At 55.4% G+C, this 24,193-nt stretch overlaps 10 protein-coding genes across 10 annotated transcripts in view; 6 read left to right on the forward strand and 4 right to left on the reverse strand.

Moving 5' to 3' along the window:
* Positions 1–970, forward strand: part of CHGG_02780 (uncharacterized protein) — a gene marked incomplete at both ends in the record, with an annotated part of 1,527 nt that extends 557 nt beyond the window's left edge. The window contains one exon of the mRNA XM_001229295.1: positions 51–970. Coding sequence (XP_001229296.1) covers positions 51–970 — 920 coding nt within the window. The remainder of the gene's footprint in view (positions 1–50) is intronic.
* A 341-nt stretch (positions 971–1,311) lies between these two features.
* On the reverse strand, positions 1,312–2,492 carry CHGG_02781 (uncharacterized protein; the record flags this gene model as incomplete). The annotated part of the gene is made up of 4 exons (XM_001229296.1): positions 1,312–1,379; positions 1,787–2,136; positions 2,258–2,303; positions 2,402–2,492. The coding sequence occupies 4 exons, from the start codon at positions 2,490–2,492 to the stop codon at positions 1,312–1,314; spliced, it is 555 nt and encodes a 184-aa protein (XP_001229297.1).
* A 387-nt stretch (positions 2,493–2,879) lies between these two features.
* Positions 2,880–4,094, forward strand: CHGG_02782 (uncharacterized protein; the record flags this gene model as incomplete). Its single annotated transcript, XM_001229297.1, has 3 exons — positions 2,880–2,925; positions 2,990–3,682; positions 3,829–4,094. The coding sequence occupies 3 exons, from the start codon at positions 2,880–2,882 to the stop codon at positions 4,092–4,094; spliced, it is 1,005 nt and encodes a 334-aa protein (XP_001229298.1).
* A 1,616-nt stretch (positions 4,095–5,710) lies between these two features.
* Positions 5,711–6,433, reverse strand: CHGG_02783 (uncharacterized protein; the record flags this gene model as incomplete). Its single annotated transcript, XM_001229298.1, has 1 exon — positions 5,711–6,433. The coding sequence occupies one exon, from the start codon at positions 6,431–6,433 to the stop codon at positions 5,711–5,713; it is 723 nt and encodes a 240-aa protein (XP_001229299.1).
* A 4,136-nt stretch (positions 6,434–10,569) lies between these two features.
* Positions 10,570–11,386, forward strand: CHGG_02784 (uncharacterized protein; the record flags this gene model as incomplete). Its single annotated transcript, XM_001229299.1, has 5 exons — positions 10,570–10,589; positions 10,656–10,728; positions 10,801–10,907; positions 10,971–11,206; positions 11,283–11,386. 5 exons carry the CDS (start codon positions 10,570–10,572, stop codon positions 11,384–11,386), a joined length of 540 nt encoding a protein of 179 aa, XP_001229300.1.
* An 895-nt stretch (positions 11,387–12,281) lies between these two features.
* On the reverse strand, positions 12,282–13,454 carry CHGG_02785 (uncharacterized protein; the record flags this gene model as incomplete). Its single annotated transcript, XM_001229300.1, has 2 exons — positions 12,282–13,095; positions 13,435–13,454. 2 exons carry the CDS (start codon positions 13,452–13,454, stop codon positions 12,282–12,284), a joined length of 834 nt encoding a protein of 277 aa, XP_001229301.1.
* A 1,811-nt stretch (positions 13,455–15,265) lies between these two features.
* Positions 15,266–16,391, forward strand: CHGG_02786 (uncharacterized protein; the record flags this gene model as incomplete). The annotated part of the gene is made up of 4 exons (XM_001229301.1): positions 15,266–15,306; positions 15,448–15,466; positions 15,553–15,865; positions 15,928–16,391. 4 exons carry the CDS (start codon positions 15,266–15,268, stop codon positions 16,389–16,391), a joined length of 837 nt encoding a protein of 278 aa, XP_001229302.1.
* Positions 16,392–18,095: 1,704 nt separating this feature from the next.
* On the forward strand, positions 18,096–19,620 carry CHGG_02787 (uncharacterized protein; the record flags this gene model as incomplete). The annotated part of the gene is made up of 3 exons (XM_001229302.1): positions 18,096–18,209; positions 18,323–18,646; positions 18,703–19,620. The coding sequence occupies 3 exons, from the start codon at positions 18,096–18,098 to the stop codon at positions 19,618–19,620; spliced, it is 1,356 nt and encodes a 451-aa protein (XP_001229303.1).
* Positions 19,621–20,450: 830 nt separating this feature from the next.
* On the reverse strand, positions 20,451–21,774 carry CHGG_02788 (uncharacterized protein; the record flags this gene model as incomplete). The annotated part of the gene is made up of 2 exons (XM_001229303.1): positions 20,451–20,734; positions 20,925–21,774. The coding sequence occupies 2 exons, from the start codon at positions 21,772–21,774 to the stop codon at positions 20,451–20,453; spliced, it is 1,134 nt and encodes a 377-aa protein (XP_001229304.1).
* Positions 21,775–22,363: 589 nt separating this feature from the next.
* CHGG_02789 (uncharacterized protein) lies at positions 22,364–23,335 on the forward strand (the record flags this gene model as incomplete). Its single annotated transcript, XM_001229304.1, has 2 exons — positions 22,364–22,386; positions 22,531–23,335. The coding sequence occupies 2 exons, from the start codon at positions 22,364–22,366 to the stop codon at positions 23,333–23,335; spliced, it is 828 nt and encodes a 275-aa protein (XP_001229305.1).
* Between the last annotated feature and the right edge of the window lie 858 nt (positions 23,336–24,193).

The following is a 24,193-nucleotide window of genomic DNA, read 5'->3' on the forward strand; positions in this document are numbered from 1 at the left end:
CACCGGGGGCCAAGTGTACTTCACCGACGGAAGACAGATCCCCTCCGAAGTACTTTACTTCGAGGCCACATGGGGAAACAACGGCCACAGCTACTCGCAGTTCTTCGGCGTCTCGAACTTTGAAAACCGAGCGCTAGCCCAATCCATCGGGAACGGCGGTCCCGCCTATCCCGAAACGGGCATACCCCCTTTCAAGGACGACGGCGGCGTCCAAACCACCACCGCCACCGCCGCTACCACCGCCGTCACCGCCATCACCGAACCCACCAACGCATCCGACGGCGCCCTCGGCGGCGGACTGGACCGGCCCACATCCGAAAGCGCAAACAACAACGGCGGCGGCCTCGCCGTCGGCGCCATCATCGGCATTGCCGTCGGCTGCGGCGTCGCCGGCCTGCTCCTCATCCTAGGCCTCGCGTGGTACCTGCTCCGCCGACACCGGAAAAAGAAGGCCCTGCACTCCGCCAGCTCCACATACGGCACCGGCGCCCGCGGCGAGGAGCTCATGGCGGAGAAGGAAGCCTCCGCGGACGTCGACGTCACCCCGCACTCGCCCTACTCGGACGAGGGCGCGCCCGGCGGCGGCGGCAGCGGCGCGGGCCCCAGCGGCCACGGAGATGGGACGAACGGGGCGGGTGCGGTGGCAGCGGGGGCGATCGCGGCGCCGCCCAACCTGTCGCACCTGCAGGACCCGCCGCGGTCGTTCACGCCGTACTCGGACCGGCCCAGCGTCGGCGGCACGGCTGCAACGGCGGCGGGGACGCCCAGTCTGCGGGCTCCGTCGCTGGCGCAGACGGATGAGGTGCGCGTCAGCGTCCCTAGTCCGATACCGGGGCGGGCGACGCCGCGCGGGCTGACGACGCCATACGCGCATCTGGTGGAGGAGGGCATGACGGAGGATGAGATTCGGAGGTTGGAGGACGAGGAAAGGCAGCTGGATGCGGCGATTGAACAGGCGGGGAGGCGTTGAGTCGTCTTTTCCGGTGCTTTGTGTGTGGGTGGGGAGGTTAGGGGGGCGGGCGTTGGTTGATGCTATTGTTGGTTCATATTTATATATATATATATTTGCAGGGCAGCCGGTGTTGTACGCTAGCTGTTTGGATATGCTCGCAGTCACTATGGCCATGCTTTATAGGTAGGCTACACTTTGCGCTGGACTGTCATTCGTTTATAGATTACCATGACACGACACGGAATATACCCCTTTTAAATTGTTCGTTCTGGTCCTGAAGTGTAGAATGGTTGTAAGAGCAGCACATACATGCTCGCCTTGTTATATCTGCTTCTCTATCCCAGGTGGGAGCCTTGCTCTCACAAATTGCGCGGCACAGAGGATCGCGGAAGTGACCCCTTGCTCCTCATGGCCATATCCAGTTCGACTATTTCGCGCAAGAACAACAGTAAATATAATGGCCACTCTAAGGGGGGAAACGTGCCTGGAAAATCCAGTCCCCTTCCCAAACGCCAATTCCCAGCGCTCCTAATCATACAACGAATCACGCCTCACCACACCCTAATATAAACTCCGTCCACGAACACCTAAGTGATTTGTCGTGCCATTCCCTTCCATACTTTCCAGGCGTTCAACCGGATTGAGCATCTCCGTGATGTGTATGTGATCACCTTGTAAAGAACCTCCCGACCATGTTGCTCGCAATGCTCCCCGCCAGGTTGCCGCCACTGAAGGCGCTGCCGGCGATATTCGAGGCCTGGCTAAACTTGTCGCACCGTGAGAAGGCAAGGGTGTTGGTGATGGTCAAAACGAGTGCAATAGCTAAAAACGCACATAACGTTAGCCCTCTGTCCTCTTTCACCCCCCTAGCTCCACATGGCAACGAAAAGGGCAACCCACCAACAAGCGGCAGCCAGATGAACTTGAAGGTCAACACAGCCACGAGCGCGAGCAAGATCCAAAAGATGGGCTGGGCGTAGATGGCGATCCAGAAAAAGCGGCTGTCGGTGGGGTTGATGACCTTGGTACCGGGCTCGCTGCTCTCAAACACCCAGTGCGAGTCGCCCGTCGACGGGTCCACCTCGTTCCACCAGCGCAGCCCGACCAGTCGGCGGCCGACAATGTTCTTGAGGTAGTAGAAATCGGCGGCGAGGAGGAGGATGGTGATGATGAAGATCATGACACTGCATGGTGCATTGGGGGGTTAGCGGGGCTCGCTCTTGGGGGGTTATGGATCGTCGCATTGTCGCATTGTCACGCCGTGGTCGCCGACGAGGAGGGATGTCAAGGAAAGGGCTCTCTTACAGGTTGTCGGTAAATAGCAGGCCGAAGAGGTAGACGAGGAGGCTGGCTAGAGACGTTTGTCAGTCACGAAACATAATCAAGCCGTAATCAAAGCCGAAGCCGGGCGCAAGAAGCTAACACAGGGAGGGCGGCCATGTGACGTACAAATTCGGAATCCCAAAAAGATGAGAAGCGTGATCGGATGTGAGCTCAAGCGCCAGGTCAAAGACCCGGGCAAGGGCTGTGGTTGCTCCATTTTGAGAGTGTCGTTGCTTGCGTTGGAGACAGCTCTGGCCAGAGCTCTGTGATGTTGCCGTATCGTGATACGTAACCTTTGTCCACTTCCAACCGCCAGCTGTTAACAGCTGTTAGGATGCCAAGGAACTGACTCCGACCGCATTCGACCCAAGGTACCTATCTCACTAAGAGACAGTGGAAGCTTTCACTTATACCGACCAACAACATCACCATTTTGTATGAACCGGGGAGGGGATTTAAAAGAGCTGGATTAACAGTGATCCAACGTCAACGCCAAGCTGATATATAACTGACGACTCTGCCCCCTACCTACTTGAGTCTAAGGAAGGGTATTGTCACCACTAAGCTTTCCATGAATCTCCTGAAATACACACCATAAATAACCATGTCATCTTCCGTGTTGCCCACCCTTCGCCGGGCCTTATTCTACGGTACACTTACACCTTTACCATACCCCTATCCCCTCTCATTAACCCATCACTAACCCACCCCCAGTCCCCGCCTCCTCCCCCCGATTCCTCGCCAAGTCCCTCGTCCTAACCTCAGACAACGTAACCTACGACCTCGAGGACTCCGTAACCCCCAGCCACAAACCCGCCGCGCGCATCGCCCTCCGCGAGCACCTCACCAACCTACGCAAAACCGAAACCCACCTCGGCGAGATCGCCGTGCGCATCAACGCCGTCTCCACCGCCCACGCAATCAAGGACATCCAAGCGGTCGCCGCCCTCCCCAGCCTCGACACCATTGTGGTGCCCAAAGTCAACAGCCCCGCCGACCTCTTACTCGTCGAGGACGTGATCCGGCAGGCGGCACCAGAGCGCGCAGCCGCGGCCTCCGCAGCAGGCACCAGCGCCGACTCCCGCACGCCGCCACAACCGATCCAACTCCTCGCACTGATCGAGTCCGCGCGCGCCATCATGGACCTCCGCGAGATCTGCGGCGCGACAGGTTCACTGCGGGGGCTGATCTTCGCGGCGGAGGACTTTGCGCTGGACGCGTCGCTGCAGCGGACGGCGGGCATGGCCGAGATGGCGTACGCGCGCAGCGCCATCGTGACGGCGGCGCGGGCGTTCGGCCTCGAGAGCGTCATCGACGCCGTGTGCACCCAGCTGGGCGGGGTGCGGCCCACGGAGCAGCTGGTGGCTGAGTGTGATCTGGCGAGGAGCTTTGGGTTTAATGGGAAGCGTGCGTTGCTAGTTTCTCTTCGTTTTCTTTTTTCTTTTCCCTTTTTCTTTTTGATGGCCCTCTCCATCATGCTCTATCAGGCGAAGACCACCCTCATGACCAACTCCGTGGAGGGGACGATACAGAACTGACGTTCGCATTTACAGAGGTCATTCACCCAATACAGTTAGAAGTCGTGCACCGCCATTTCACGCCATCGCCTGGACAGGTTGAAAACGCAACCCGTGTCGTCATGGCCGAGGAGATAGCTGCGGCGGAGGGACGAGGCGCCTTCACAGTAGACGGCAAGATGATTGATGCGCCCGAGATTGCCAGAGCCCAGGCTATAATTGTCAGGGCAAAACAATGCGGGATTGACATTGACGCTGCCAGAGAGGCTGTCAAAGCTCAAATGGATCAAGTGATTGAGTAACCTGAAGATGCCTCCTTTATGTCTCGATTGACCAGAACTGGGTACCCATAAATACGAGCCACTGGCCAGTGTAACGTACATCTACACTAAAACATGTTGTTATGTTGCCAAGTTGCCCCCGGATACTCCTCGTGTTCGGCCATAGCGTACGACCTTAGTAAGGGAAGTGAAGTAGGCCGACTGAAGCCAGTTCGAGAAAAGGGAGTTGAGTTACCATCCAAGCCAGGAGTTAAAAAAACTGACTCATCGGTAAACCAATCTCTGTTGGTCAGGGCAGTGGTGTCTCCCGCCCCATCAAACTCGGCAACCCTAGATAACCTCGGCGGTTGTAGGCGAGCGGGCAACCTACATTCGCCGTAGTGGAGCGTGGAGTCGTCTCCTGTTTCTCTAGGAGGCATAGCTGCTTCATTCTCTATCCTTCGAATAAATTCCTCCAGGTTCTCGAATCCGAACTTGTCTGAAATGTCGCCGCAGTGCTTCACCCGGGGTTGGCTTTCGTAAGTGTTTTTTGGTTGAGCAGGCTCAGCATGACCCAGTTGCTGGGTAGGCTGCATCGGAGGGTACAGAAGCGATCCTGTATCCCGAGGGTGCGGCATAGTAATCTCGCGACCCAAAAGGCTGACTTCGTCAAACCGGGGACATTCGGCTCCGGGTTCGGTATCTGGCGCCTTTCGCGACACTTTTGGTACTGACCAGCTCTGTTCTTCCACAAAACTCGGCACCTGCGAAACTCCCCCCCGATTTTCTCTGAAATCCATGAGGGCATCGTATCGAGGCTCGTCATGGACATAATCCATCAGCTTCCGGAGCCTATCTAACTGTTGAGGCGGCTGACATGGCGGTTTAACCGGTGCTCTCAGACTCAAGTCTGTTTGGGCAGCGGCATCCTTTCGGGTCGTTCTTGTAGCATCCGTAGATTTCTCAGAGAGGAGTCTCCCGACTTTTGCGGCGATTCTGGGTTCAAACCTGCTTTGACGCCCGGCTGTATGACCGAGGGCTTCCGTAACGCTATGTTCAACTTGGACCCTCCGTGAAGAGGAAGACTCAGATACAACGTCTATGGGACGGCCATCGTGCTGTTGTGACCAAGCAGAGCCAGTGTCGGGCCTGTCGCTTGCACGGCTTTGAGTGACGGAACCGGAGTCACATCCTCGAACTGCCGGTAAAGAGCTTGAATAACGGGCTGGCCCCCGATCTTCCCCCGCAGTGATACTTCTATCAGATGGCTGTGAACCATGAGATGAGCCGCGGCGGCCACGACGGGTAAGCGCAAGCGAATTTTCGACGTCGCGCGAGATGCTCCGCAAACGAGGCCGGTGGGCTACCAAATCTCGTTCTTCGGTTTGGGCTTCTCTGCGTGACCTTTTCCGAGAGAAAAAAGCAGAAAGCTCTTCTAGTTCCTTGTCTTCCTTCTGGCTTTTGTTGAGCTTCGACTTTGAGACACTGGGATCCGGGCCCTTGTTCAGTATGTTTCTGGAGATGCGGCTTATTCTTTCTGCTGATTTGTTTGCTGTATCTAGTCAGCCACAGTCGTACTGATACTTGTGCTGGGTGTGTTGTGTTGTACCTTGTGCAGACATACGACTCTGGGAAATGCCGGGGCTCTCTTGCCGTGTCTAATACTCGCCGTTAGCGACGCCAACAGCATTTCTCGTATTGCTGCTCACCGAACATCTGTGTCTAGAGCTTTGGCGTTTCCCTCCGGTGGCCTCTTTCTGTGTGTGTTCTCGAGACTCCTGATCTAAAACCCTCTTCTTTGTTTCGCGCGCCTTGTAGTCATATTTATCCTCTCGAGTCTTGTGGCGCGCCCTCTTCTCAAACCGGTACTCAATGTGCTTGGCCCTGTCCGGGGGTGGAGGAGACTCTAGGAGAGGCCTTGATCTTTTTCTGTGATTGTTTCCGTGAGTCTCGAACCAGAACTGCTCCGTGAGTTGAACTGGCTCCTTCTCGTAGCTGGTTACTGAGGGACGGGAATGGCGAGACTGTGTTTGTTGCAACCATGACTGGACGAATTCGTCGTTTTTCTCCTTAGATCGAGGGACTGGGCCTTTCCCCAGAGCCTCGTGGCACGTAATAATCTCGGCGGGTCGCTGCTGTCTCTTCCCCCGAGTTTCTCTCTGGCTCCTGGTATAGTCGTCGCGTGTGCGGCGCTCATGGGTGCCTTGATAGCCGTGGCGTCTCTGAGATGTTCCTGATGAGTGTAATCGTAGGAATTCCATGGCAATGGCGCAGATTTGACGATGGTTCCTTGTGGTAAACTGCTGACTGTTCTTGGTTGACGGTGGTGGCACGAGAGAACAATGGTGAAGTCCTCCCACCTCCTGCCAAACCTGCCTCATTTTTCTCCATCGAGCCTTCCTCTCCCAGTACTTTGGGTCTTAGTTTTGAGAATAGTCCGAGTACCCAAGATATAAATAATAGGAAGGAACCCTAGGGACTTACCTAAGAGGTACCTACCTCAAATGCCTTCCATAGGTAGTAAGATATACACATTTTCATCCTACAACATACCCCAGGTTGCGATCATAGGACCTTAGATGAACCTGCTCACATCGATTGGCACATAGTCAGTAGGTTGCTAGCATCATAACATCTTTGGCCAAAAAAGCAAAAGCTCACCGGCCAGCCCCCTTCGCGGTCGAAAGGAGGTAGCCGGCTACGAAACCCCCTGAGAGGGTTTACTTCGTGTGCCCAGTTGCAGCCCGGTGATACCCCGTCGGACCGATGCAGACTGCGTATTTATTTCTGAAGCGGAGGACTCTATCGGCGGCCCGATACCTCTCAGAGTACCCACGGTAGCATCATGGTTCGAACCTATAACCTCTCCTTACAGCCGAGATTTGAGGATGGTGAACTATAGCTGACCCGTGGGCCGAGGGCCACTGCTTAACCGCTGGGCTATCCAGTTAGGCGATGGTCCTCGTGAGAAACCGACTCCTCGCTCCTTCGTTATATTGCGCAGACGGCCTTGACAGATATCAGCACTCTTTCTAGGTACCACCTAAGCCTGGAACTACCCATTATGTGCTGGTGTTTTCCCCGCCAACTCACATCGCCAACTTATACCGAAACTCTCAGCGCTTTACTCCACTCCCCGAAAACTACCAGTCCTCAGGCCATGATCCCAACCCGATTACACTTATATTGTACAAACCATTTGCAGCGGCCATTTTCTAATTATGGCAACGCGGCTAATTGCACCTTCTCCACTTGCTATAAGTTGCTTTCTGTGGAAGCATACATGTATGTACCTCAAACAACATCAATCAATCGACTACACCGAAACCTCGGTCCAGTCACTGACGGAGCGAAGCGCTGACGAAGTCTTTGACAAGACCCCCCGACTTCCCTATAACCTTCGTCTTCCGAGTTCGATCGCTGGTTGTTTTCAACCTCAACTGCCTTGTGCTCCGAACCCGCACCGCGATAAAAGGGACCGAAGGCTTGGCTCGTTGTCTTGTGTCAACCAACACATCCCGACCCAGGGAAGACGCCGGCATACGCTTCAGAACCATGCAAACCAAACCGCAGGGGGCTCGTGCCGTCGTTGTCGCTTTCTCCCGTTGTCGGCTCCCAACGGACGAATGATCCTCAAAACCAATGGCCGTGCGCTTTCTCCAGATGAACCATGCAGCCGATGCCTGCATGTCGAGATGCACAAGCGGAAACAGCCAGTGGGATGCATCACCGAGATGGGCGACCGTTGGATGAACCCCCTTGCCCGTTTGGGCAACTTGCAGCCAGGTTCCGGCTCCGCAATTCCACGTCGGGACGACGACCCACGACTTATCGCCATGGACCAAACCCAAGTGCTCGCGGCCGTGAGGATGGATTTGAGCAGTATTGCTATTGTATAAGGTCGGTCATCTTCCGTGACGAGAGCTGCCTTAACGAAGTCCAAGGGCATCGTCTCCGACCCCGAAGCTTGGAGCACATCGTGTTTTAGGCAATGCCGGGCCTAGCCCTGCTAGCTTGGCCGGCTTTCGCGCTGCTAACCCCAGAAGATGATGGGTTTCTCCGCCAAATCAGGCTCTCTCCAGAGCCGCAAAAGTTTGGGTCAGACGACGCCGTGGTACAAAATACTTGGCTTCGACGGCGACCTGGTGGAAGTTGGGCGGTTAATAGGGTGATCGACGACGGGATTATGGAAGGGGCACAGGGGTCCCTCAAAGGCCCCATGCCCTGAACGGGGCAGGTCCACATCGCGCGGTGTTATGACGGACACCATACTGCGTAGGGCTTAGATCGTGCGGAACGCCTGGTGTGTCAAATTCAACAAGCCTACCAATCAAAGGAAGCGCCGGTTTCCTCCTTTCCCCGATGCATTCACGCATCTCGTTCGTCTTCCACACACACAGCCCGCGTGCCGGGACTCAAAACAGCACTTGGTTAAACATCTCGTGTCCCCGTGGCGCCGGGGCACGAGAGCCAAATCCCGGACGGCGCTGTCCTGGAACGGAGGGTTGTAGGCGTATCCGTCCCGAGCTGCCCGCATCTCGGGATCATCTGAACTGAAGAGATCGGCTTGTCAGTTTCACTTCTCGGATCATCTGCTGATACGACGTGGTATTCCGCCCAGGACACGTGGAATCCTTCACTTGAGCCATCGAGACATAACAATCGCAAAGGCATGGTGTCGACGAGTCTAAAATGGCCAAATGACCGACATAATGGGTTTCATAACCAGCACTTCAAAATGCTTTTCGTGGGTTTCGCATCTGCCTGGAATCTCCAAACCATGTTTCATGCCAATATCCACTTGCCTCCTGCGGTCAATCTTGATGCGGCCGATCTCTTGCCCTACCAATGGCACCTTTTCCAGAACCCGGATACTTTCCCGCGTGCGCAAAAGAACGCGTATTCGGGCCTTGAATGCACGCCATCTCTAACTAACTGGACATAAGTTGTGGGCATTCTGTTTGGTGGGGTGTGAGACCTCGATCAACCGCCGAGATATTCTCGGTTTCCGGAATCAGCAACCCTCGGTGCCCCCTGTTCCATGGGACCCCCCAGGGCAAACCCCAAGCTTCCCCAGACCCCCTAGGCAGCGGCTTTCGGATCCATGCCCCTGCTCCCGATCACCGTTTATGGTCCAGGACTCGGGACTGGGTTTAGGCCCCTCCCAGGGCCCTTCGTCAACGAGTGACCTCGAGATGGATGGCGCTGCATAATCAAGGTGCATATTTGCCAATGCCGGCAAAATCACTACAATGCCTTGAGCATGTCGGCGTTTTCCCCCCAGGGCCAGCCAGATGGTGGGTGTTGCCTCTTGGAAAACCCGGATGGGCGGGCCTGGGATCATCCTTCATAGACAATTCTGGCTGCCTTGGAGTAAAGACGCCGTTGTGAGCCGTACTGTGTACGTCCATGCACCGAATCAGGCCCGACTGCAAATTGCAAGGACACCGGCAGGGGAGTATCGCTGGCTGTGGTGTGGGGCCTGGTTCTGCAGATGGTTCGGGGGGTTGAATGGCCTCCAGAGATGTTCGGCGAGAACTGAAGCTTGACCGCTGGCCAATCCTAACGTCGGAGAGTTGGTTTGTCGCAGCTCTGTGGATGGGTTGTCGTTGTCAACCCCCTTCCAGGCCTGTTCCGCCGCAGGGTGCAAGCGTTACACCCCCATGCAGCAGCCCTGGTCGGACGTCGTTCTGCGGTTGTGGTTCCCGTGGTCCGTTTGATGCTTGTCTGGACCTGGCTTTTCCAACATTGTCATGCTTGTCGAAACATTGACCGGGGAAATGGCAAGCGTGCTCAGGAGCCGGCAGGGGATAGAGAAACTCAAAGGAGACTGGTGGCTCTGTCATGGTCATGGGCAGAGCCAGGGGGTTTATTCTCGTCCTTCCCCAGGAATTCCCGCTGGCATATAAGATGGGTAGCATCAATGCCGGCGGCTCTTGCCTTTCCCTTCCTTCCCGAGTTCTCTTCCCTCCCCCTCCCCTCCAACCCAACCAACCGGCTTTGATAGGGAGACTGGAGAATCCTTGACCCCTTACCACATAACGCAGCTTCGCTAACACCCCGCTGTTCGCTGGCCACTGGCACTGTCCGGTTCCCCCTCTACCACAGTTGAGCAGCCTCGCTTGGAGAAACTAAGGGCTGCGACTTAATCGAAGCCATCCCTCCTCTCCGGCTGAAGTCATCGAACCACTGGTCTGACGACATCCCCAACCGTTACCGGGCGAGAGGAGTTCATCCTCCGGTAAGACGAGCCCCGTCCCTCATCTTGCTAAGCGCCAGAAAACCGTGGTAGTCCCCCGCCTTTATCGGGCAGTTCAACACGCGTCACATCCCTCGTGAAGTTTCCTGTTCCCTTGATCCCTGGATATTCCCCTTTTTAATCCCCACCTAGCACTTGCCAGAAACACAAACAAACTTGACCACACTTGTTCTTTTTGACTTGCTGGAGAAACATCAACGCATCCACCAACAACCGGCTGACGAAACAACCCCAGGAATTCAAGCCATTCCAACCAAGATGTCAAAATTATTTATCGGGTAAGAAATTGTGGATTTAAACACCGGTTTTCCCACGCGAGTCGCTGGCCACTGACGTAGTCATAGCGGCCTTGCATGGCACACGGAGGAGCCGACCTTGAGACAAAAGTTTGAAGAGTTCGGAGTGGTGGAAGAAGCGGTACGTTATCTGCTGTTTTCCATTTGATGCCGCCTCATCATCCTTGAACGAACGAACCTGACCCCTCGCCAGGTCGTCGTCAAAGACCGCGACACTGGTCGTAGCAGAGGATTCGGTTTTGTGCGCTATACCAATGAGGGCGACGCCATCAAAGCCATCGAGGCCATGAACAACGTCGAGTAAGCCAGCTCAGCACAGCCCACCCCCTCCCCAACCCCCCGCTCTAGCTAGCCACTGACTAGTCTCCCCAGCTTCGACGGTCGGCAGATCCGTGTCGACAAAGCCTCGGACACTGGCCCTAAGGGAGGCGGTGCCGGCCGAGGTGGTATGTACTCTCGGGGCGGGTACGGAGCCATGCCAGTCGCCGGCGGCCCCATCGCCTACGGCACGCAGCAACCGTACGGAATGCCGCAGGCCATGTACCAGCAACCCTACGGGCGTGGCTACGCCCCGGCCGCGTACACCATGCCCCCGCAAGGTATGTGAAGTGAAACAGAAAAAAAAAAGCAAGAAAGCTGCAACTTTGCAAATGAAAGTGTTAACGGAAATGATAGCGTGGCCGGCGAACCCCAACCCCTACGGCTACCCCGACCCGAACCAGCAAATGCAACAACAACCCCAGCCGCCGAACCCAGGCCACGGACAGGGCGGGTATTAAAAGGGGCACTTGCCGCCGGGTTGGGTGAGCCCACTGAAAACCCACCTGGCGAAGGGCACCAGCGAGCGCAGGAACCGATAGAGTATTCGACGGCGAGAGACGAGTTTTTTTTTCCTTTTTACATACCTGGAGATCCATCCATCCCCCTTTCTCTTTTGCCATTTTTGAAAGCTCGCCTGATATTGCCGGTCGAGGATGCTGTACGATCAGACGTTGTTGTTGCTCTGTGATGATCGACATCCCATGATACCCCTTGCGTGCTCTGTTCTATTCTTCTCTCTCGGCATCACCAGCTGCTTGGCGCCAACTTTTCTGGCCTTTCATAACGAGGGGAGTTGAGCGAGGCCTAGGTTCCTGGAAGTAAACTCTCCTCTATTATTTTATCTTCTGATCTTCCCCTACAATGTTTATTCCTTGGGTTTCGTTGCTGCTTTGACTGCTTTGTCTTTGTTTTGCGTTTCCAAGTTCGATACCGCGGCGGCGGATTTGGGGGACGGGGGACGGGGGGTTGGAATCAAGATGGGCAGGGGCAGGAAACATGGACAGAATGACTGACGAGGAAAATAACACGATGGATCCGGGCCTCACCGAGCTCCCACGCTTGCGGACATGGGAGGGGACCTAATTCGATGTTGAGTCTTACGTTATTATGGCAGGGCGTGTAGGTTCCGGCGGGAGGCCGAGCTGGCTGGGGATATCCGTAAGAGAGGGGGGTACGGAAGGGATGGGAAGACGGGGAGGGGTGGGAGCCAACAAAACGGTGGCCGTCAACAGGGCAGTCTGGGCCGAACCAAGATGGGGGATGTGGGGATGGGGAGGGAGGGAACTCGTAGCTGCTGTTTCGTTCTGCTTTTCTTTCATCTCCTCGACAATGTTTTCTTGAACTTTGCCTCCATCACGAAGTCTTCTCCGTCTCCTCCTGCTCATCTATGCTGCTGACCTTTCTGAAGTCGTGGTGCTGCTCATGATGCTGCTGCTCCCGCCGCAGCACCGACGGCGACGGCTGTTCCGGACCGGCACCGACGCCAACGCCAACGCCAACATCGACAGGAGCGGGCGGGCCGGAGATCTCTTTCTTTCCTTCCGCCGCCGCCGCTTCCTCGCGAGCGGCGACCGCCCGGAGCCGGTTCGACAGATCCGTGACGTGCTCGTCGCCGCTCTCCGGGCTCAGCTCGTCCAGCGCCGCCTCCAGCCCCCACAGGTAGTCCCGATTTGGCCCGCTCGGTCCGGTGCTGCGGTAGATGTGCTCGGCGAGCTGCTGCGGGTCTTGCGGGCCGACGAACTGGTCGTTGTCGGGCGTGCCGATGTAGACCAACGTCCGGATCGGGCCGGGGTGGTGGTGGATACCCTCGTGTTGGGGTTGGGGTTGGGCTGAGTCGGCGGCTGTAGTGATGGTGGTAGCAGGGTGGAAGGGCGTGTAGTGAATCGTGTACCCGTTGATCTCGCGGATGTCGAGGTATTCCTTGACCTCGGCGACGCGGTCGGGCGTGATGCGGTAGGCCACGCCCCAAACCTTGTCCGGGGCCGAGTCATGGTGGTCGGTCAGCTGCTCCCAGTAGGAACGCGAGATCAAGGTGACGACGCGGCCCGGCGCTTCAGGGGTACCGCGGTGGTCCTGGCTGGAGGAGGAGGGCGAGGACAGGTTAGCGGGTGGTTGAGTATGTTGGGGAGAGAGATAATTCGGGTTTGAGGATGGAGGAAGAAGGTAGCTGTGATGATGATGGTGCCAATGATAGGTTTAAAATCTAACAAGCGGATGATAACGCCGAGACACAAGCATCTGCGGTTGAAAAACCATGAAAAGAAAACGAGTGAGGCTGAAATACCTTGCCTATAGAACAATCAGTATGGGGAGAGCAGGGGAGAGGCCAGCGGACTGGCCGAGGGGGCTGGAATGGGGTAGGTATTTTGATGAGCAAATGGTCAAGGGAGGGGGGGGAGGCGGGAACGGAGGAAAGGGGGAAAGGGGGCGGCAGGGTGACAGGGAAAGGGAGGAGATGCAGCACGGGGCGCGGGATGGCAGCACTGCGAGACCATGTTTTCCGTACCTGCCAGAATCTCCGGACATAGCCCGTCACCCAGCCTGGGATTCGCCTATCTGGACCTGGTCAGCTCCCGCCTTGCCGAGCCGGATGATCAGCCCGAGGGGGACTGTTGGTTTGGCTGAGAGATTAGTTGGGGGTTGGGGGTTGGGAAGAAAGTTACCAAAATGCGGAGGGGGTTTCCAGATCAAGCTCCTGTAGAGCCAGACATCAGTTCTCATTCCCAGTTATAACAAGGTAAATAATAATAAGTCCATCACGGTTCACCCACCCATAACCAAACAGCCAGAATTCATCTGCTTCTGCGGCAGTATCTTGGGCCGACATCCTAGGAACGGGACAGAGAAGACAAGAAGATACTGAATCTGGGTAAAAAAAAGCCCCTGAAAAAGAGGAAGCGTGCTTCTCCGGTGTGATGCTCGTGAGAATCGAGTCTAGTCGCCTATAGAAATACCCCCGATGGTCCAAATCGAGTCAACTTGAAGTTTGATGTTCCCCCCTTGAAGTGTAAGCGAAAGGGAGAAAGCGCTACTGTCGGGTATCTATCGATTTAAGACACATTCATTCCTTTTTGGCTCTCTTACATAACCTTGCAACACGTGGAAGGGAAGGAGCCCCGGAACTTGCGGTCAATATCCAGGGCAGGCGCTGCAAGTCATCGTTAGTGGAAACGGTTGGTGGAGACTGGGGTTGCTGGCACGGGAGCGTGCTTCGGCCCGTTGTATCGCCTCATTTGGGATTTTGGTGTGCGCAGCCTTAGTAGTGTAGGGCTGAATCGCATGGCATTTGTTGCTTTTTGATAACTGCCCCTGATCCATCATCGGTTCCCCTTTCGGACGAGGCTTATTCGTTAACTGGGTTACCACTAGTCCATGCTAATTAGCTACTCTGAAAAGACGACTACCGCATTGTGAGTAACATATTAGCTACGCTGTATGCTGGAGGTAGGTGATGTATGCAGCCTTTGATACACGACCATGTGTGTCGATATCCCCCTTCGAGTTTAGAAGAAAATTGATGTCAAGCTTTCTTACGGTGTCACTCCAAGATCCGAAACTCGGGTTGCCAGGTCATGAAGCTCCCGAGGACCCTGCAGAAGCCCAGCTCAGGAAGGCCCTGAACGACTAGGTAGTGGGTCCGCGGGGCGATTGGGGTCAGGCGCTTCGTATACGTATAAATTACATACATCTTTACGTTGGAATCGCTGTCGCTCACCAGGTGTAAGTTACCATGTTAGGTACCTTAGCCAGGCTTTTCTGTGTCCCTTCTTTCCACTGTAGGTTACCGAGCCCGAGTAAGGCTTCGCCACGGCGTTTGAGATTCCTGATGGCGCCTTTTTCTTGGTAGCTTATTGTGATATCTGCCCGTTGCCCGAAACCTTACCGGTACCCATGAACGTCACCGAGCTTTCACCGCGCCACGAGGTAACACGCGTATCCTTTACTCGGCACCCCGCCCGAAGTCCTAGGTTGGTAACCAGGACACGAGTTCAAGATTTTGCGCAGCAAGAAAAACGGATTAAACGAAGGCCTTCGAATAGACGAATACCAAGTCTCTTGTTCTCCACTCGGGCAGCTTGCCAAGGTGTTGCGGCGGCGTGTGCTGCAGCAAGTTGCGGCTGAGTCGGCACGATGAATTGAAGTGCAGTTGTAACTGCCCTGGTTAAATACCACCTGTTCCTCCGACCTACCTTTGCTTGCCGTTGCCTTGCAGAAGGTGAGACTGATCCTCCATACACCACCAAACACACACCAACACCAGAACCCAACGTCGCAACGAGAACGACAACTACGATTCTGTGCTTTTACCTAGTCGCAACCAACACACATCTGCAAAGATGGCTTATAATAGGCCCTACAACCCGGATGAGCTACCCAGGTGAGTCGATGCGGAGAATGCAAAGGCCGTCGCAAACTGATTTGGTTTCGCATGTGCTGGGAAGCCCCGCCCTCGCGATAACTGATCCATTGCCACCCCCTCGCAACCGTCAGTGAACTCTTTTGCTAACATTGCGTTTAGATTTGCGGAGCCCGAACAAGTGAGCCTCATCCTCTTCCCTCTTTCGTTTACCAACTTCGCTTCTCGCTTGTCTTGGAAGCTAATCCTCTCTTTTGCTCGCTCCAGAAAGGAAACCCCCGGTCTCCAGCCTCAGCCCAACCGCAATCTTCAAGATACGAAAACAAGCCTCCTCCACCGCGTCCAGCCGAGCACAGGGGCTCTGGTGACCCGTACAGTTCCCACCAAGGCCGGCTATCGCCTAGGCAAACAGCGCCCCCCGATCGTTTCGGAATGAGCCCACCTCCGAGTGCCGGGGGCGGCCGTCCCCTCCACCACAACCTCCCTCCCGCCAACTCGCGGCCGCCCCCAAGCCCTGCCCCGCGCGATAGCACTGCCGACCCTACCTTGCTACCACTCTTCAGAGCTGTGGATAAGGATGGTGAGTTGTGGAGAGTTCGCGGGGACAACCAGTCGGTTTGCTAACACACATCGCTTGCTCAGGCACCGGCCAACTATCGGAGCGCGAACTCTCGGCAGCCCTCGTCAACGGTGACTGGACGGCCTTCGACCCGCAAACGGTTCGCATGATGATCCGCATGTTCGACAGCGACCGCAGTGGCACCATAGGCTTTGAGGAGTTCTGCGGCCTGTGGTCGTTCCTAGCCTCGTGGCGTTCGCTCTTCGACCGCTTCGACGCGGACCGGTCCGGCAACATCAGCCTAGACGAGTTCAACAACGCCCTCGTCGCGTTCCGTTACCGGTTGAGCGAGCGTTTTGTCGAGATTCTATTCCGTACCTATGACAAGCGCAACGAGGGTGTCATGAGCTTCGACCTGTTTGTGCAGGCCTGCATCAGCCTCAAGCGCATGACAGACGTGTTCAAGCGGTACGACGACGATCGGGACGGCTACATCACGTTGAGCTTTGAGGACTTCTTGATCGAAATCCTGCGCCAGCTGAGATAGGAGACTGATGTTGGCTTTTCATTTCCGACGTGGTAATTTGGCTACAGCTTTTTGGCTCCGAATTGCTAGGCCCTATGAGTCTTCATTTTAGTTCAGGAAGTAATTTTACATACAGACGAAATGAACGAAATTGATACCCGAGCTGCCACAAAAAGCTTTCTCACTATCACGTTGTTCTAACATAGTACCAGAGCGGGTATTTTTAGACCAGCATTCGAGGCTTTGCATGCAGCAGAAAAGCTAGATTGCAACTGGGGAGAATCAATATCAAAAGGCGTTATCACTGCAGTCGACTTACACTACATGTCAAAACAGGGCCAGTGCGAACGCGCGCCCATTACATGCCGGCAGACATCACGTCAGGATCAGGCCCACCGCACTAGGAATAGCTCATTCAACTTCTCTACTCGTTTCCAAAATGGAAACAAACTTACCATTCTCTCTGTATCTCTTCGCCGTACCATCCCCATCCGCGATATTGGATCTGTCGGACGGAACAGGGCAGCAGGTTGGAGGCTATTTTGCTGCAGTCTGCCGGCTGGAGTGTTGGCACATCCCTCCGCGGCCTCTGCTCTCGCCACGTTCACGCCCATGTCGTGGGCCCTGACCCCGGACACGAACGCGCGGACCATCAACGACCGGCTCGGCACCGCGGCCTGGGGGTAGGTTGCGGGTCGTCAGGCAGCTGTTGCTGCTGGGTTGTGGTGTTGCCAGCTCGATCAAGCCCCCCCGTTGTGGGCGAGTGGTTGTGGACATGTGACTCTGTTGGTGAGCGTTTGAGCATTGGGTAATAAGACAAATTGGGATAGAATAAATAACAACTAGTTAATCGTATTTTCACTCCATCTCATTTTTTTCGCCTTCACATATTTTGTTTTTCTTCCTTTTTTTCACCTCTAATATTCTATCTCCCCTCCGTTTCTTTGTTGTTAGTTAAAACAAGATCTCGGTCAAGAGCTCCGGGTCCTCGGTCGCATGGGCCATGTCACCATGTTTTATTCACACTGTGTACATGAACAAAGCGAGGTAAGGTACTTCGTACAGCTCGACACTTTTAGATTGTCTCCTTTGACTATTATTCCTCCAATTTGTTTCCGGCGTGGTTTCAATAGTATGGTGACAGTCAATTGGCACCTACCTACCTGACTAACTACTCGTTGAATTATGGGCGCATGAACGGCACGGGGCTAGAGCTGACAAGTGCTGTGTGCGGTAATGGGGACCTGAAGTTCCGTCGGCACCTCCGAGAACAGAACTCGGAAGCTGGGATCGAGGAGCCAGCTTTCCGGGCCCTGGGACCATGCTTGCACTGGCCCCGCTCCCCCCCGCTCTCCTATTCGAGGAGTCCCGTCCATTGTCCTGCTCTCACCCGCAGGTCATCGCCACCACTCACCCTCCTTATCCTTCGAAACGCCGCCTGTCACACCTGCGAGGAGCTTGAGCTCTCTCTCTTCATGGCCGCAATCCCCGATCGCACCATCTCTGAGTTCTGAGCCAACAACGGTCGAATGTGTTGGTTTTTGGTGTCGCAGACCACTTACACGTCAATTCCAAGACTCGCTTCGATCACACCTGCGGATTAGTTACTGTCTGATAAGATAGAAGCTTCCTCGAGTCCTTCTTGTCCGGCCCCCCCGCCGCAAGCACCCTTTGACGACCTTCCCTACGCCGCTTGGCGGGGTTTCGATTATAGAAACCTCCAATATGCCGCCGAGGTCATCTCTCACGTCGTCTTTTTCAATCACCGATGCGAATAACGAAGTTGTCTGCCCGCTACGCAACCAGGATGGCTCGAGCTGCCGCAAGCGCTGCATCGGGGTGAGTCGTCACTAGTCCCATCTTGCTTCATGTCGCCACCCGAATCGAATTCCCTGCAAAGAAACTGGTACAGCACCTCGGGTCGCATGAGACTGACGCAGTACAAATTTTAGGAGAAGCGCTACCGCTCAATGCAGGAGCACATACGCCGGGCGCACCCAGAGCACTACATCGCCAAACTACCTGCGACCGAGGAGAGCTTCCTGGCTATGATCAACACCTCGCCGAGCGAACGACCCCAACCCCAGCCAACTTCGGGACCACCCCATCACCAAGCCAAAGGGCCTATGCACGGCTTCCGGCGAGATGAATCCAATGGCCCCGGCACGCCACGGAGATTCGAGGATTATTCCGGGGGAACTATGTTTCCCGCTGCTGCAGCGCTCGCCCAGCTGCACAATAATCATAAAAGCGACTCGGGGTGGGAGTCAGACCGGGTAAGTAACTTTTCTTAGCCTTCGGATTGGGCAAGATTACTGACTCTAGCCGACAGGAATGGCACTCTGACACAGAAGGGGCAAGACGACGGCCGAGGTCTTCCGTCGAGTTGCCACCAATACAATTCTCGCCCGCGGATATCACCAGCGCGCCGCTTCCTGGTTTTGATTCTCCCCGGCAGCGCGATCTCCTTCCCTCAATGATAAACCGTTCACCTCCAGGGCGCTCATCTACACTCCCGCCACTCCCCCGGCCGCTGGGGCCAGGCCGACCGCGGAAACAATCAATTTCCAAGCGGGGTCACCATAGGAGGAAATCCAAAGCGCCTGGGTCCGATTGGCTTCGCCGCATGCAGAACGAGGGAACTCCCGACCTATTACGGCCCGGAGGTGGTCACGATAGAAAGGCCCTCTCAGCCGAGCCAGGTAGTCGTTGGGAGGATCTGATCTATGCGGCGGCATCGGCAACGGAAGACATAGATGAGGACAGAACTCCAGTGAGTCCCAAGTTCGGTTCGGTGCTCGACCCGCGCCTGACGAACCCGAGCCAGATGCCGCAATCGCCCGTTTCTATCCAGAGGTCGTCCCTGCCGCCTTTCACTCAACAGGCCTTCTCAAATTACCGGGCATCCCCTCTGCAACCAGCTCTCACCCCTCCATCCTGCAACCCTGAAGCTCCTGACGCGTTCCCGTCGGTCGAGAGCGGCGAAAGCGGGAACACTTTCCATATCGACTCGCACGGTTTAACTTCAGACTCCTCGCCCAGCTATTCGTCCCAGAACACGCAGATATACTGCGCCGCCTGCCAGAACATTTCGCTTCTAAGGGAGTCGTACGCCTGTACCGAGTGCATCTGCGGCCTCTGCCAAGCCTGTGTTGACGTCCTGATAAGCGAGCAAGGCGCGCGCAGAAAATGTCCTCGGTGTGCTACCATAGGAGGTCGTTTTAAACCGTTCCAGCTCGATATTCGGTAGTCACCGGATGCTCCTTGACGGACGACTCATATATATTTCCAGATCCAGGGCACAGACCCGTCTCCCTTTTATCCCAATCCATCTATTCCCCGTTTTCTCTCTTTACCCCAACAACACTGCAGCACAGATCTGGCGTCATATTTCACTGGTATATAGCGGCCATTTCGAAGCCGACAGCATATTCAGGGAGGCATTACGGTACCTGGGCAACCATGGCGATGGTTCGGCTATATTTGGCTTTGGGCAATGTTTCGACGACTTACGACAAGCCCGACGCCTTGTGCCGATACGGGAGCAATCAACACATGAGATGAGGGTGGTATTTTCTTTTCTTTTCTTTTTTTTTTTTTTTTTGCCTTTTGCTCGGGATAGTTCACGACATTTAATTATCCTCGAGAGCGGCTCGGAAACGGGTTTCCTGCATCACGGGTTGGCGTCCTGGCGTTTTGAAATTTGTTACGAAGGGCAGGTCGGGAGGAGATCTTGTTTCCCACGTTACGTTTAAACTTGCTCCAGGTTGGATAGTATCGGCGTTCTTCTGCTTTTCATTATCGATGGACGGCTAGTCCGTGCCACAGGGTGTTGACCATGGGACGAAGAGTCTGTGAGCGGTCCTTTGATGACCGCTGGCACCTTCGGGTTGACCACATTTGTCCGTCCCAAGATATACGTTACTATAGCTGCGCGACGATTACCTACTACGTAAGCCGGAATTAAGGCTTATGTATGGGATAGGTTGATAGCTACATCTCACATTTTCTGGGTAGAAAATACAGATGCCTTTTTTTTTTTTTTTTTTTTTTTTTTTTTTTTTCCCACCTCGAGACCTCTCAGTTGCCCAGCTGGATACCCCTCTGCCTCATCCATTCGCCTGCAGTCAGCACCACTTCGCCCTTCCTAGCGAGATCGGCGGAGAACTTCCCAGCCACCTGGAGGGCTCCGGCCTTGGTGCGGTCATCGAACTGGGCGAGCGCCCTCATCGGCACGTCATTGTGGGGCCGCACAAAGTACACCACGCTGTACCGGTCCGCGCCGGCCTGCTCGCCCGGCGAGGGCACCACCCGGTGCTTGGCCGACTTGAGCGCGCCGTTGGTAAAGGTCACCATTGCGTCCCCTGCAGTGGGGCGGGTAATGATAGAGGGGTTTGGTTAGTGCGGTGGTGCTTGTGGTTTGTGGTGGTGGTTGATGTGTATTGTATTCTTCAAAAAAGGAACTGCTGAGAGAAACTGACTCGCTCACGGGGGTTTTAAGGGGGGGGGGTTGAGGGGGGATTACGAAAGGAGGGGGAGCGGGGTATACAGTACCTAGATTGACGATCGCATGTCCTGGCAAGGGTTTCACCCATTGCCATTCCCGCTGCACCACTTCTCGTTCTCCTCCTCCTCCTCCTTCCCTGCCGTCCGTGGTTGCGGTGTTGGCGGTATCGATATGGGACTCAACCTGCAGCCCGCCAAGCCAGTTGAAGAGGACTGTGACGCTGCCGAAGTCGGTGTGGCTCGGCAGGCCGAGCGTCGAGGAGGAGACGCTGCCGTCCGGGTTGGGCGGTGACGGCGGTTTGTGTGTCAAACGACAGTGGTCGCCTGAGGGCTGGTCGAAGCGGTTGAGGTGGTCAAACGAGTCGGCCGGGAGGCCCAACTGCGAGGCGAGCGTGCGCAGGACGAGCAGGCCGCAGTCGTGGCCGCGGCGGGTGAAGGATTGGAAGAGCGGGGTGTGAGTGGTGATTTCGGGCGGGTAGGTTATGGGAGTGCCCCGGATGTTCTCTCGGGCTATGTTGTGTACGTAGTCTTTGCTAACGCAGAAGAATTCGGTTGTGTCGCGCCGCTGGTCGCGGTCGGTTGTCTTGACTGTGCCAGCCGCTTTGTACCCGAAGAGGGAGACGCCGCGCTCGAGGGCGTGAGGGAGCTTCTCATGCAGGGGCAGGGCGAATGCTTCCTTGGCAACGGCGTGGAGCTGATCTGCTTCAGCGAGGAAGGCTTTGCCTTGCGGTGTGTCCTGCAGATTCAGGTACAAGAAGCCGTGCGTCTTGGCCGCTGTAAGCAAACGGACGGCTTCGTCATTGTCGCCGTCGAGTAGCTTTGCATGTGAAATGATGGCGATTGGCGCAAGAGGGAGGCCCTCGGGGAAGGGCGGGATGTCATCAAATGGTGAGTTCATGGCTGTCGTGTTTGTATGTACTTGTTTGGTGTTGTTGGTGATGTAGCCGCTTTTGGTTGGTGGTTTGGGGGCGGATGCCTGATGCAAATCCCAACCAGCATGCAACCAGCCCCTCCCCCTCTCCCCCTCCATCGCTGGCCTGCCCTTTGTGATCACTCAAACCTGGTTCAAGCTCGAATGTTACCAAGCCAACTGAGTGCCTTGTCTCAGGCTCCCACGCCCATTTCGACTAGTAGAAATTGACAACTCTAGGCAAACGCCGCACCCGCCTGGGGTTTGGGGGCTTTTACTTGGCCAACAGCAAACCTGAGGTGCAGAGTGCAGATTTTTTGACGGGGTGCTGCAGATGCTCAGAATCTCTGTATCCCCCGTTTTTGAAGTTGAGGGGGTTCAGATGAAAGATAAATGGGGGGGGGGGTTGGCTGCACCTTCCTGCACTGAATGTTTGCAATTCCTGAACCTGCCACCTCGATAACAACCTCAACACTTGCTCTCCACAAATCTCAGTCCAAATACCTACTTCACCAACAACTTGAAGCTACTCACCAAACTCTCACTACCAAACCAACCCAGTCGGTAAATCGTCATCATGGGGACCCGGCATCTCATTTGGTAAGTCTTTCATATTGTCTTGTTTCCGTTATATCCCCACTTGCTGCCGAATTGTCCTGCATCCATGGGAAAGCAGGGAATAAAATGAAGACAACGCGAAAGGGAAAAAGAAAACAAGGAAACGGGATGGCTGACAAGTTGCAGCGTCTTTTGGAAGGGCAAATGGTTCATCGCCCAGTACGGCCAGTTCGATGGCTACCCCGAAGGTCAGGGCGCCAAGATCTTTAACTTCCTGTCATTCGCCCGCAACGTCGAGAACCTCAAGGCCGGCCTGGAGAATCACATTTACGAGCCGACGGAGGATGAGATAACCGCCATCTGGAATGAAGGCGAAGCCTGGGACGACAACCAACACGAGCAAAACCTTAGGTTCAACCCCACCATGTACGGCGTCAGGAAGCTTTATCCCAGCATGGCGCGGGAAACCTCTGCTGGCATTCTGGGCATCATCGCTCGGGCGGGCCAGACCGAGGAGACGGATGGTGCTGAAGACGACAAGGAAAAGAAAGTAAAGAAGATCCCCGTGAAGCTAGAGCTGGAATTCGCAAATACGCTCTTTTGCGAGTGGGCCTATGTTGTCGACCTCGACAAGGAGGTTATGGAGGTTTATGGCGATTGCGAGAGAAAGCATGATGGTCATCGGTTCAAGGATGTCGGCGACGAGACGAGTGCCGTTCCTGCGTTCATCTGTTCGCTCGACTTTTCGGAGATCTACTTGATGAAGAGTGACAGAGAGTTCCTGGAAAAGGTCAAGAAGGCTTGCGAAGAGAAATCTCGGGACGAGGAGGAGGAGGAGGAGGAGGAAGACGGGGATACCAATCTCGAGGCTGCCGGTGAAGAGGACGAAGGCGCCGAGGGTAGCGCTAAGGGCAGCCCTTCAGGAAGGGGACAGAATCCTGGTGGAAAGATAGGTGGATCTTCGAGAACCAAACCACTGATGCCGGCCTAGCTCTGCGAGATCTGTAACGCCATGTTCTGTGTGAAAATGGAGTGCCTCGTCAATACTTCGTATTGAAGATTGATCAGCCTGGAGGGAGTGAGTGAAAAGGGGCGTTGCCCCTGGCAATCTGCCAAGCAAGCCTTTCTACAAAGGAGTACAACTTGCACTGCTTGTCAGTTCGGTTGCTTGGCATCCGTGTTCATGGGTCAAACCAAGGACCCAGCCCTGCCTCCAGCTCCGCTTGGCATCTCAAGAGTCCTCTTCCCCTTCTTGGCTGCCAGTTCTTGTCCTTCTCGTTCTCTGCTGATCTTAACCAGGGCTACGGTCAAAAGGCCTCGCATGGTTGCAGAGAACCGAATTTGCCGAGCCGTGCCGACAGCGGTCCAGAAGCTTGATGGCGGAGGCAATCTGGATGAATGCCGAAGCAACCTGTGCTCCAATCGGATGGCGAGCATGCGAGTCGTTGGGGAAACGCAACCAATATTGGCCGAACTGCAACTCCTCACATTTCTAAGAGTAGCAGGTAGGTAGGTATGGACATACAGACGAACGATCCGAGTTGTGATCAGGTAGGAATGGCTGCCTTTGGGTTGCCTTGCTTCCGCTTGTCACCACCGTCTGCATGAGCTGAATGCCGACTTGCACAGCCGTAGTCCTCAATCCACGAACCAGGCTCGCCCGTCCGGTGGGGGGCTTCAGGCGCAATTTGAAGAGCTTTGGTTGTTCGCCATCCCGTTGTTCGATCCTATTTAGCCTGCCGAGCTGGGTTCGATCCCGCTGCAAGGAACGCGCCCCGAGGGTCTTCGGCCGGTTCGGCCGTCTTTTTCGACGTGTGATGGAGTATTCTTTGCCCGTCGAGACGCAGAC

This window comes from Chaetomium globosum, genomic scaffold (genome assembly GCF_000143365.1).
Source record: "Chaetomium globosum CBS 148.51 scaffold_2 genomic scaffold, whole genome shotgun sequence".
NCBI classification, from domain to species: domain Eukaryota; kingdom Fungi; phylum Ascomycota; class Sordariomycetes; order Sordariales; family Chaetomiaceae; genus Chaetomium; species Chaetomium globosum.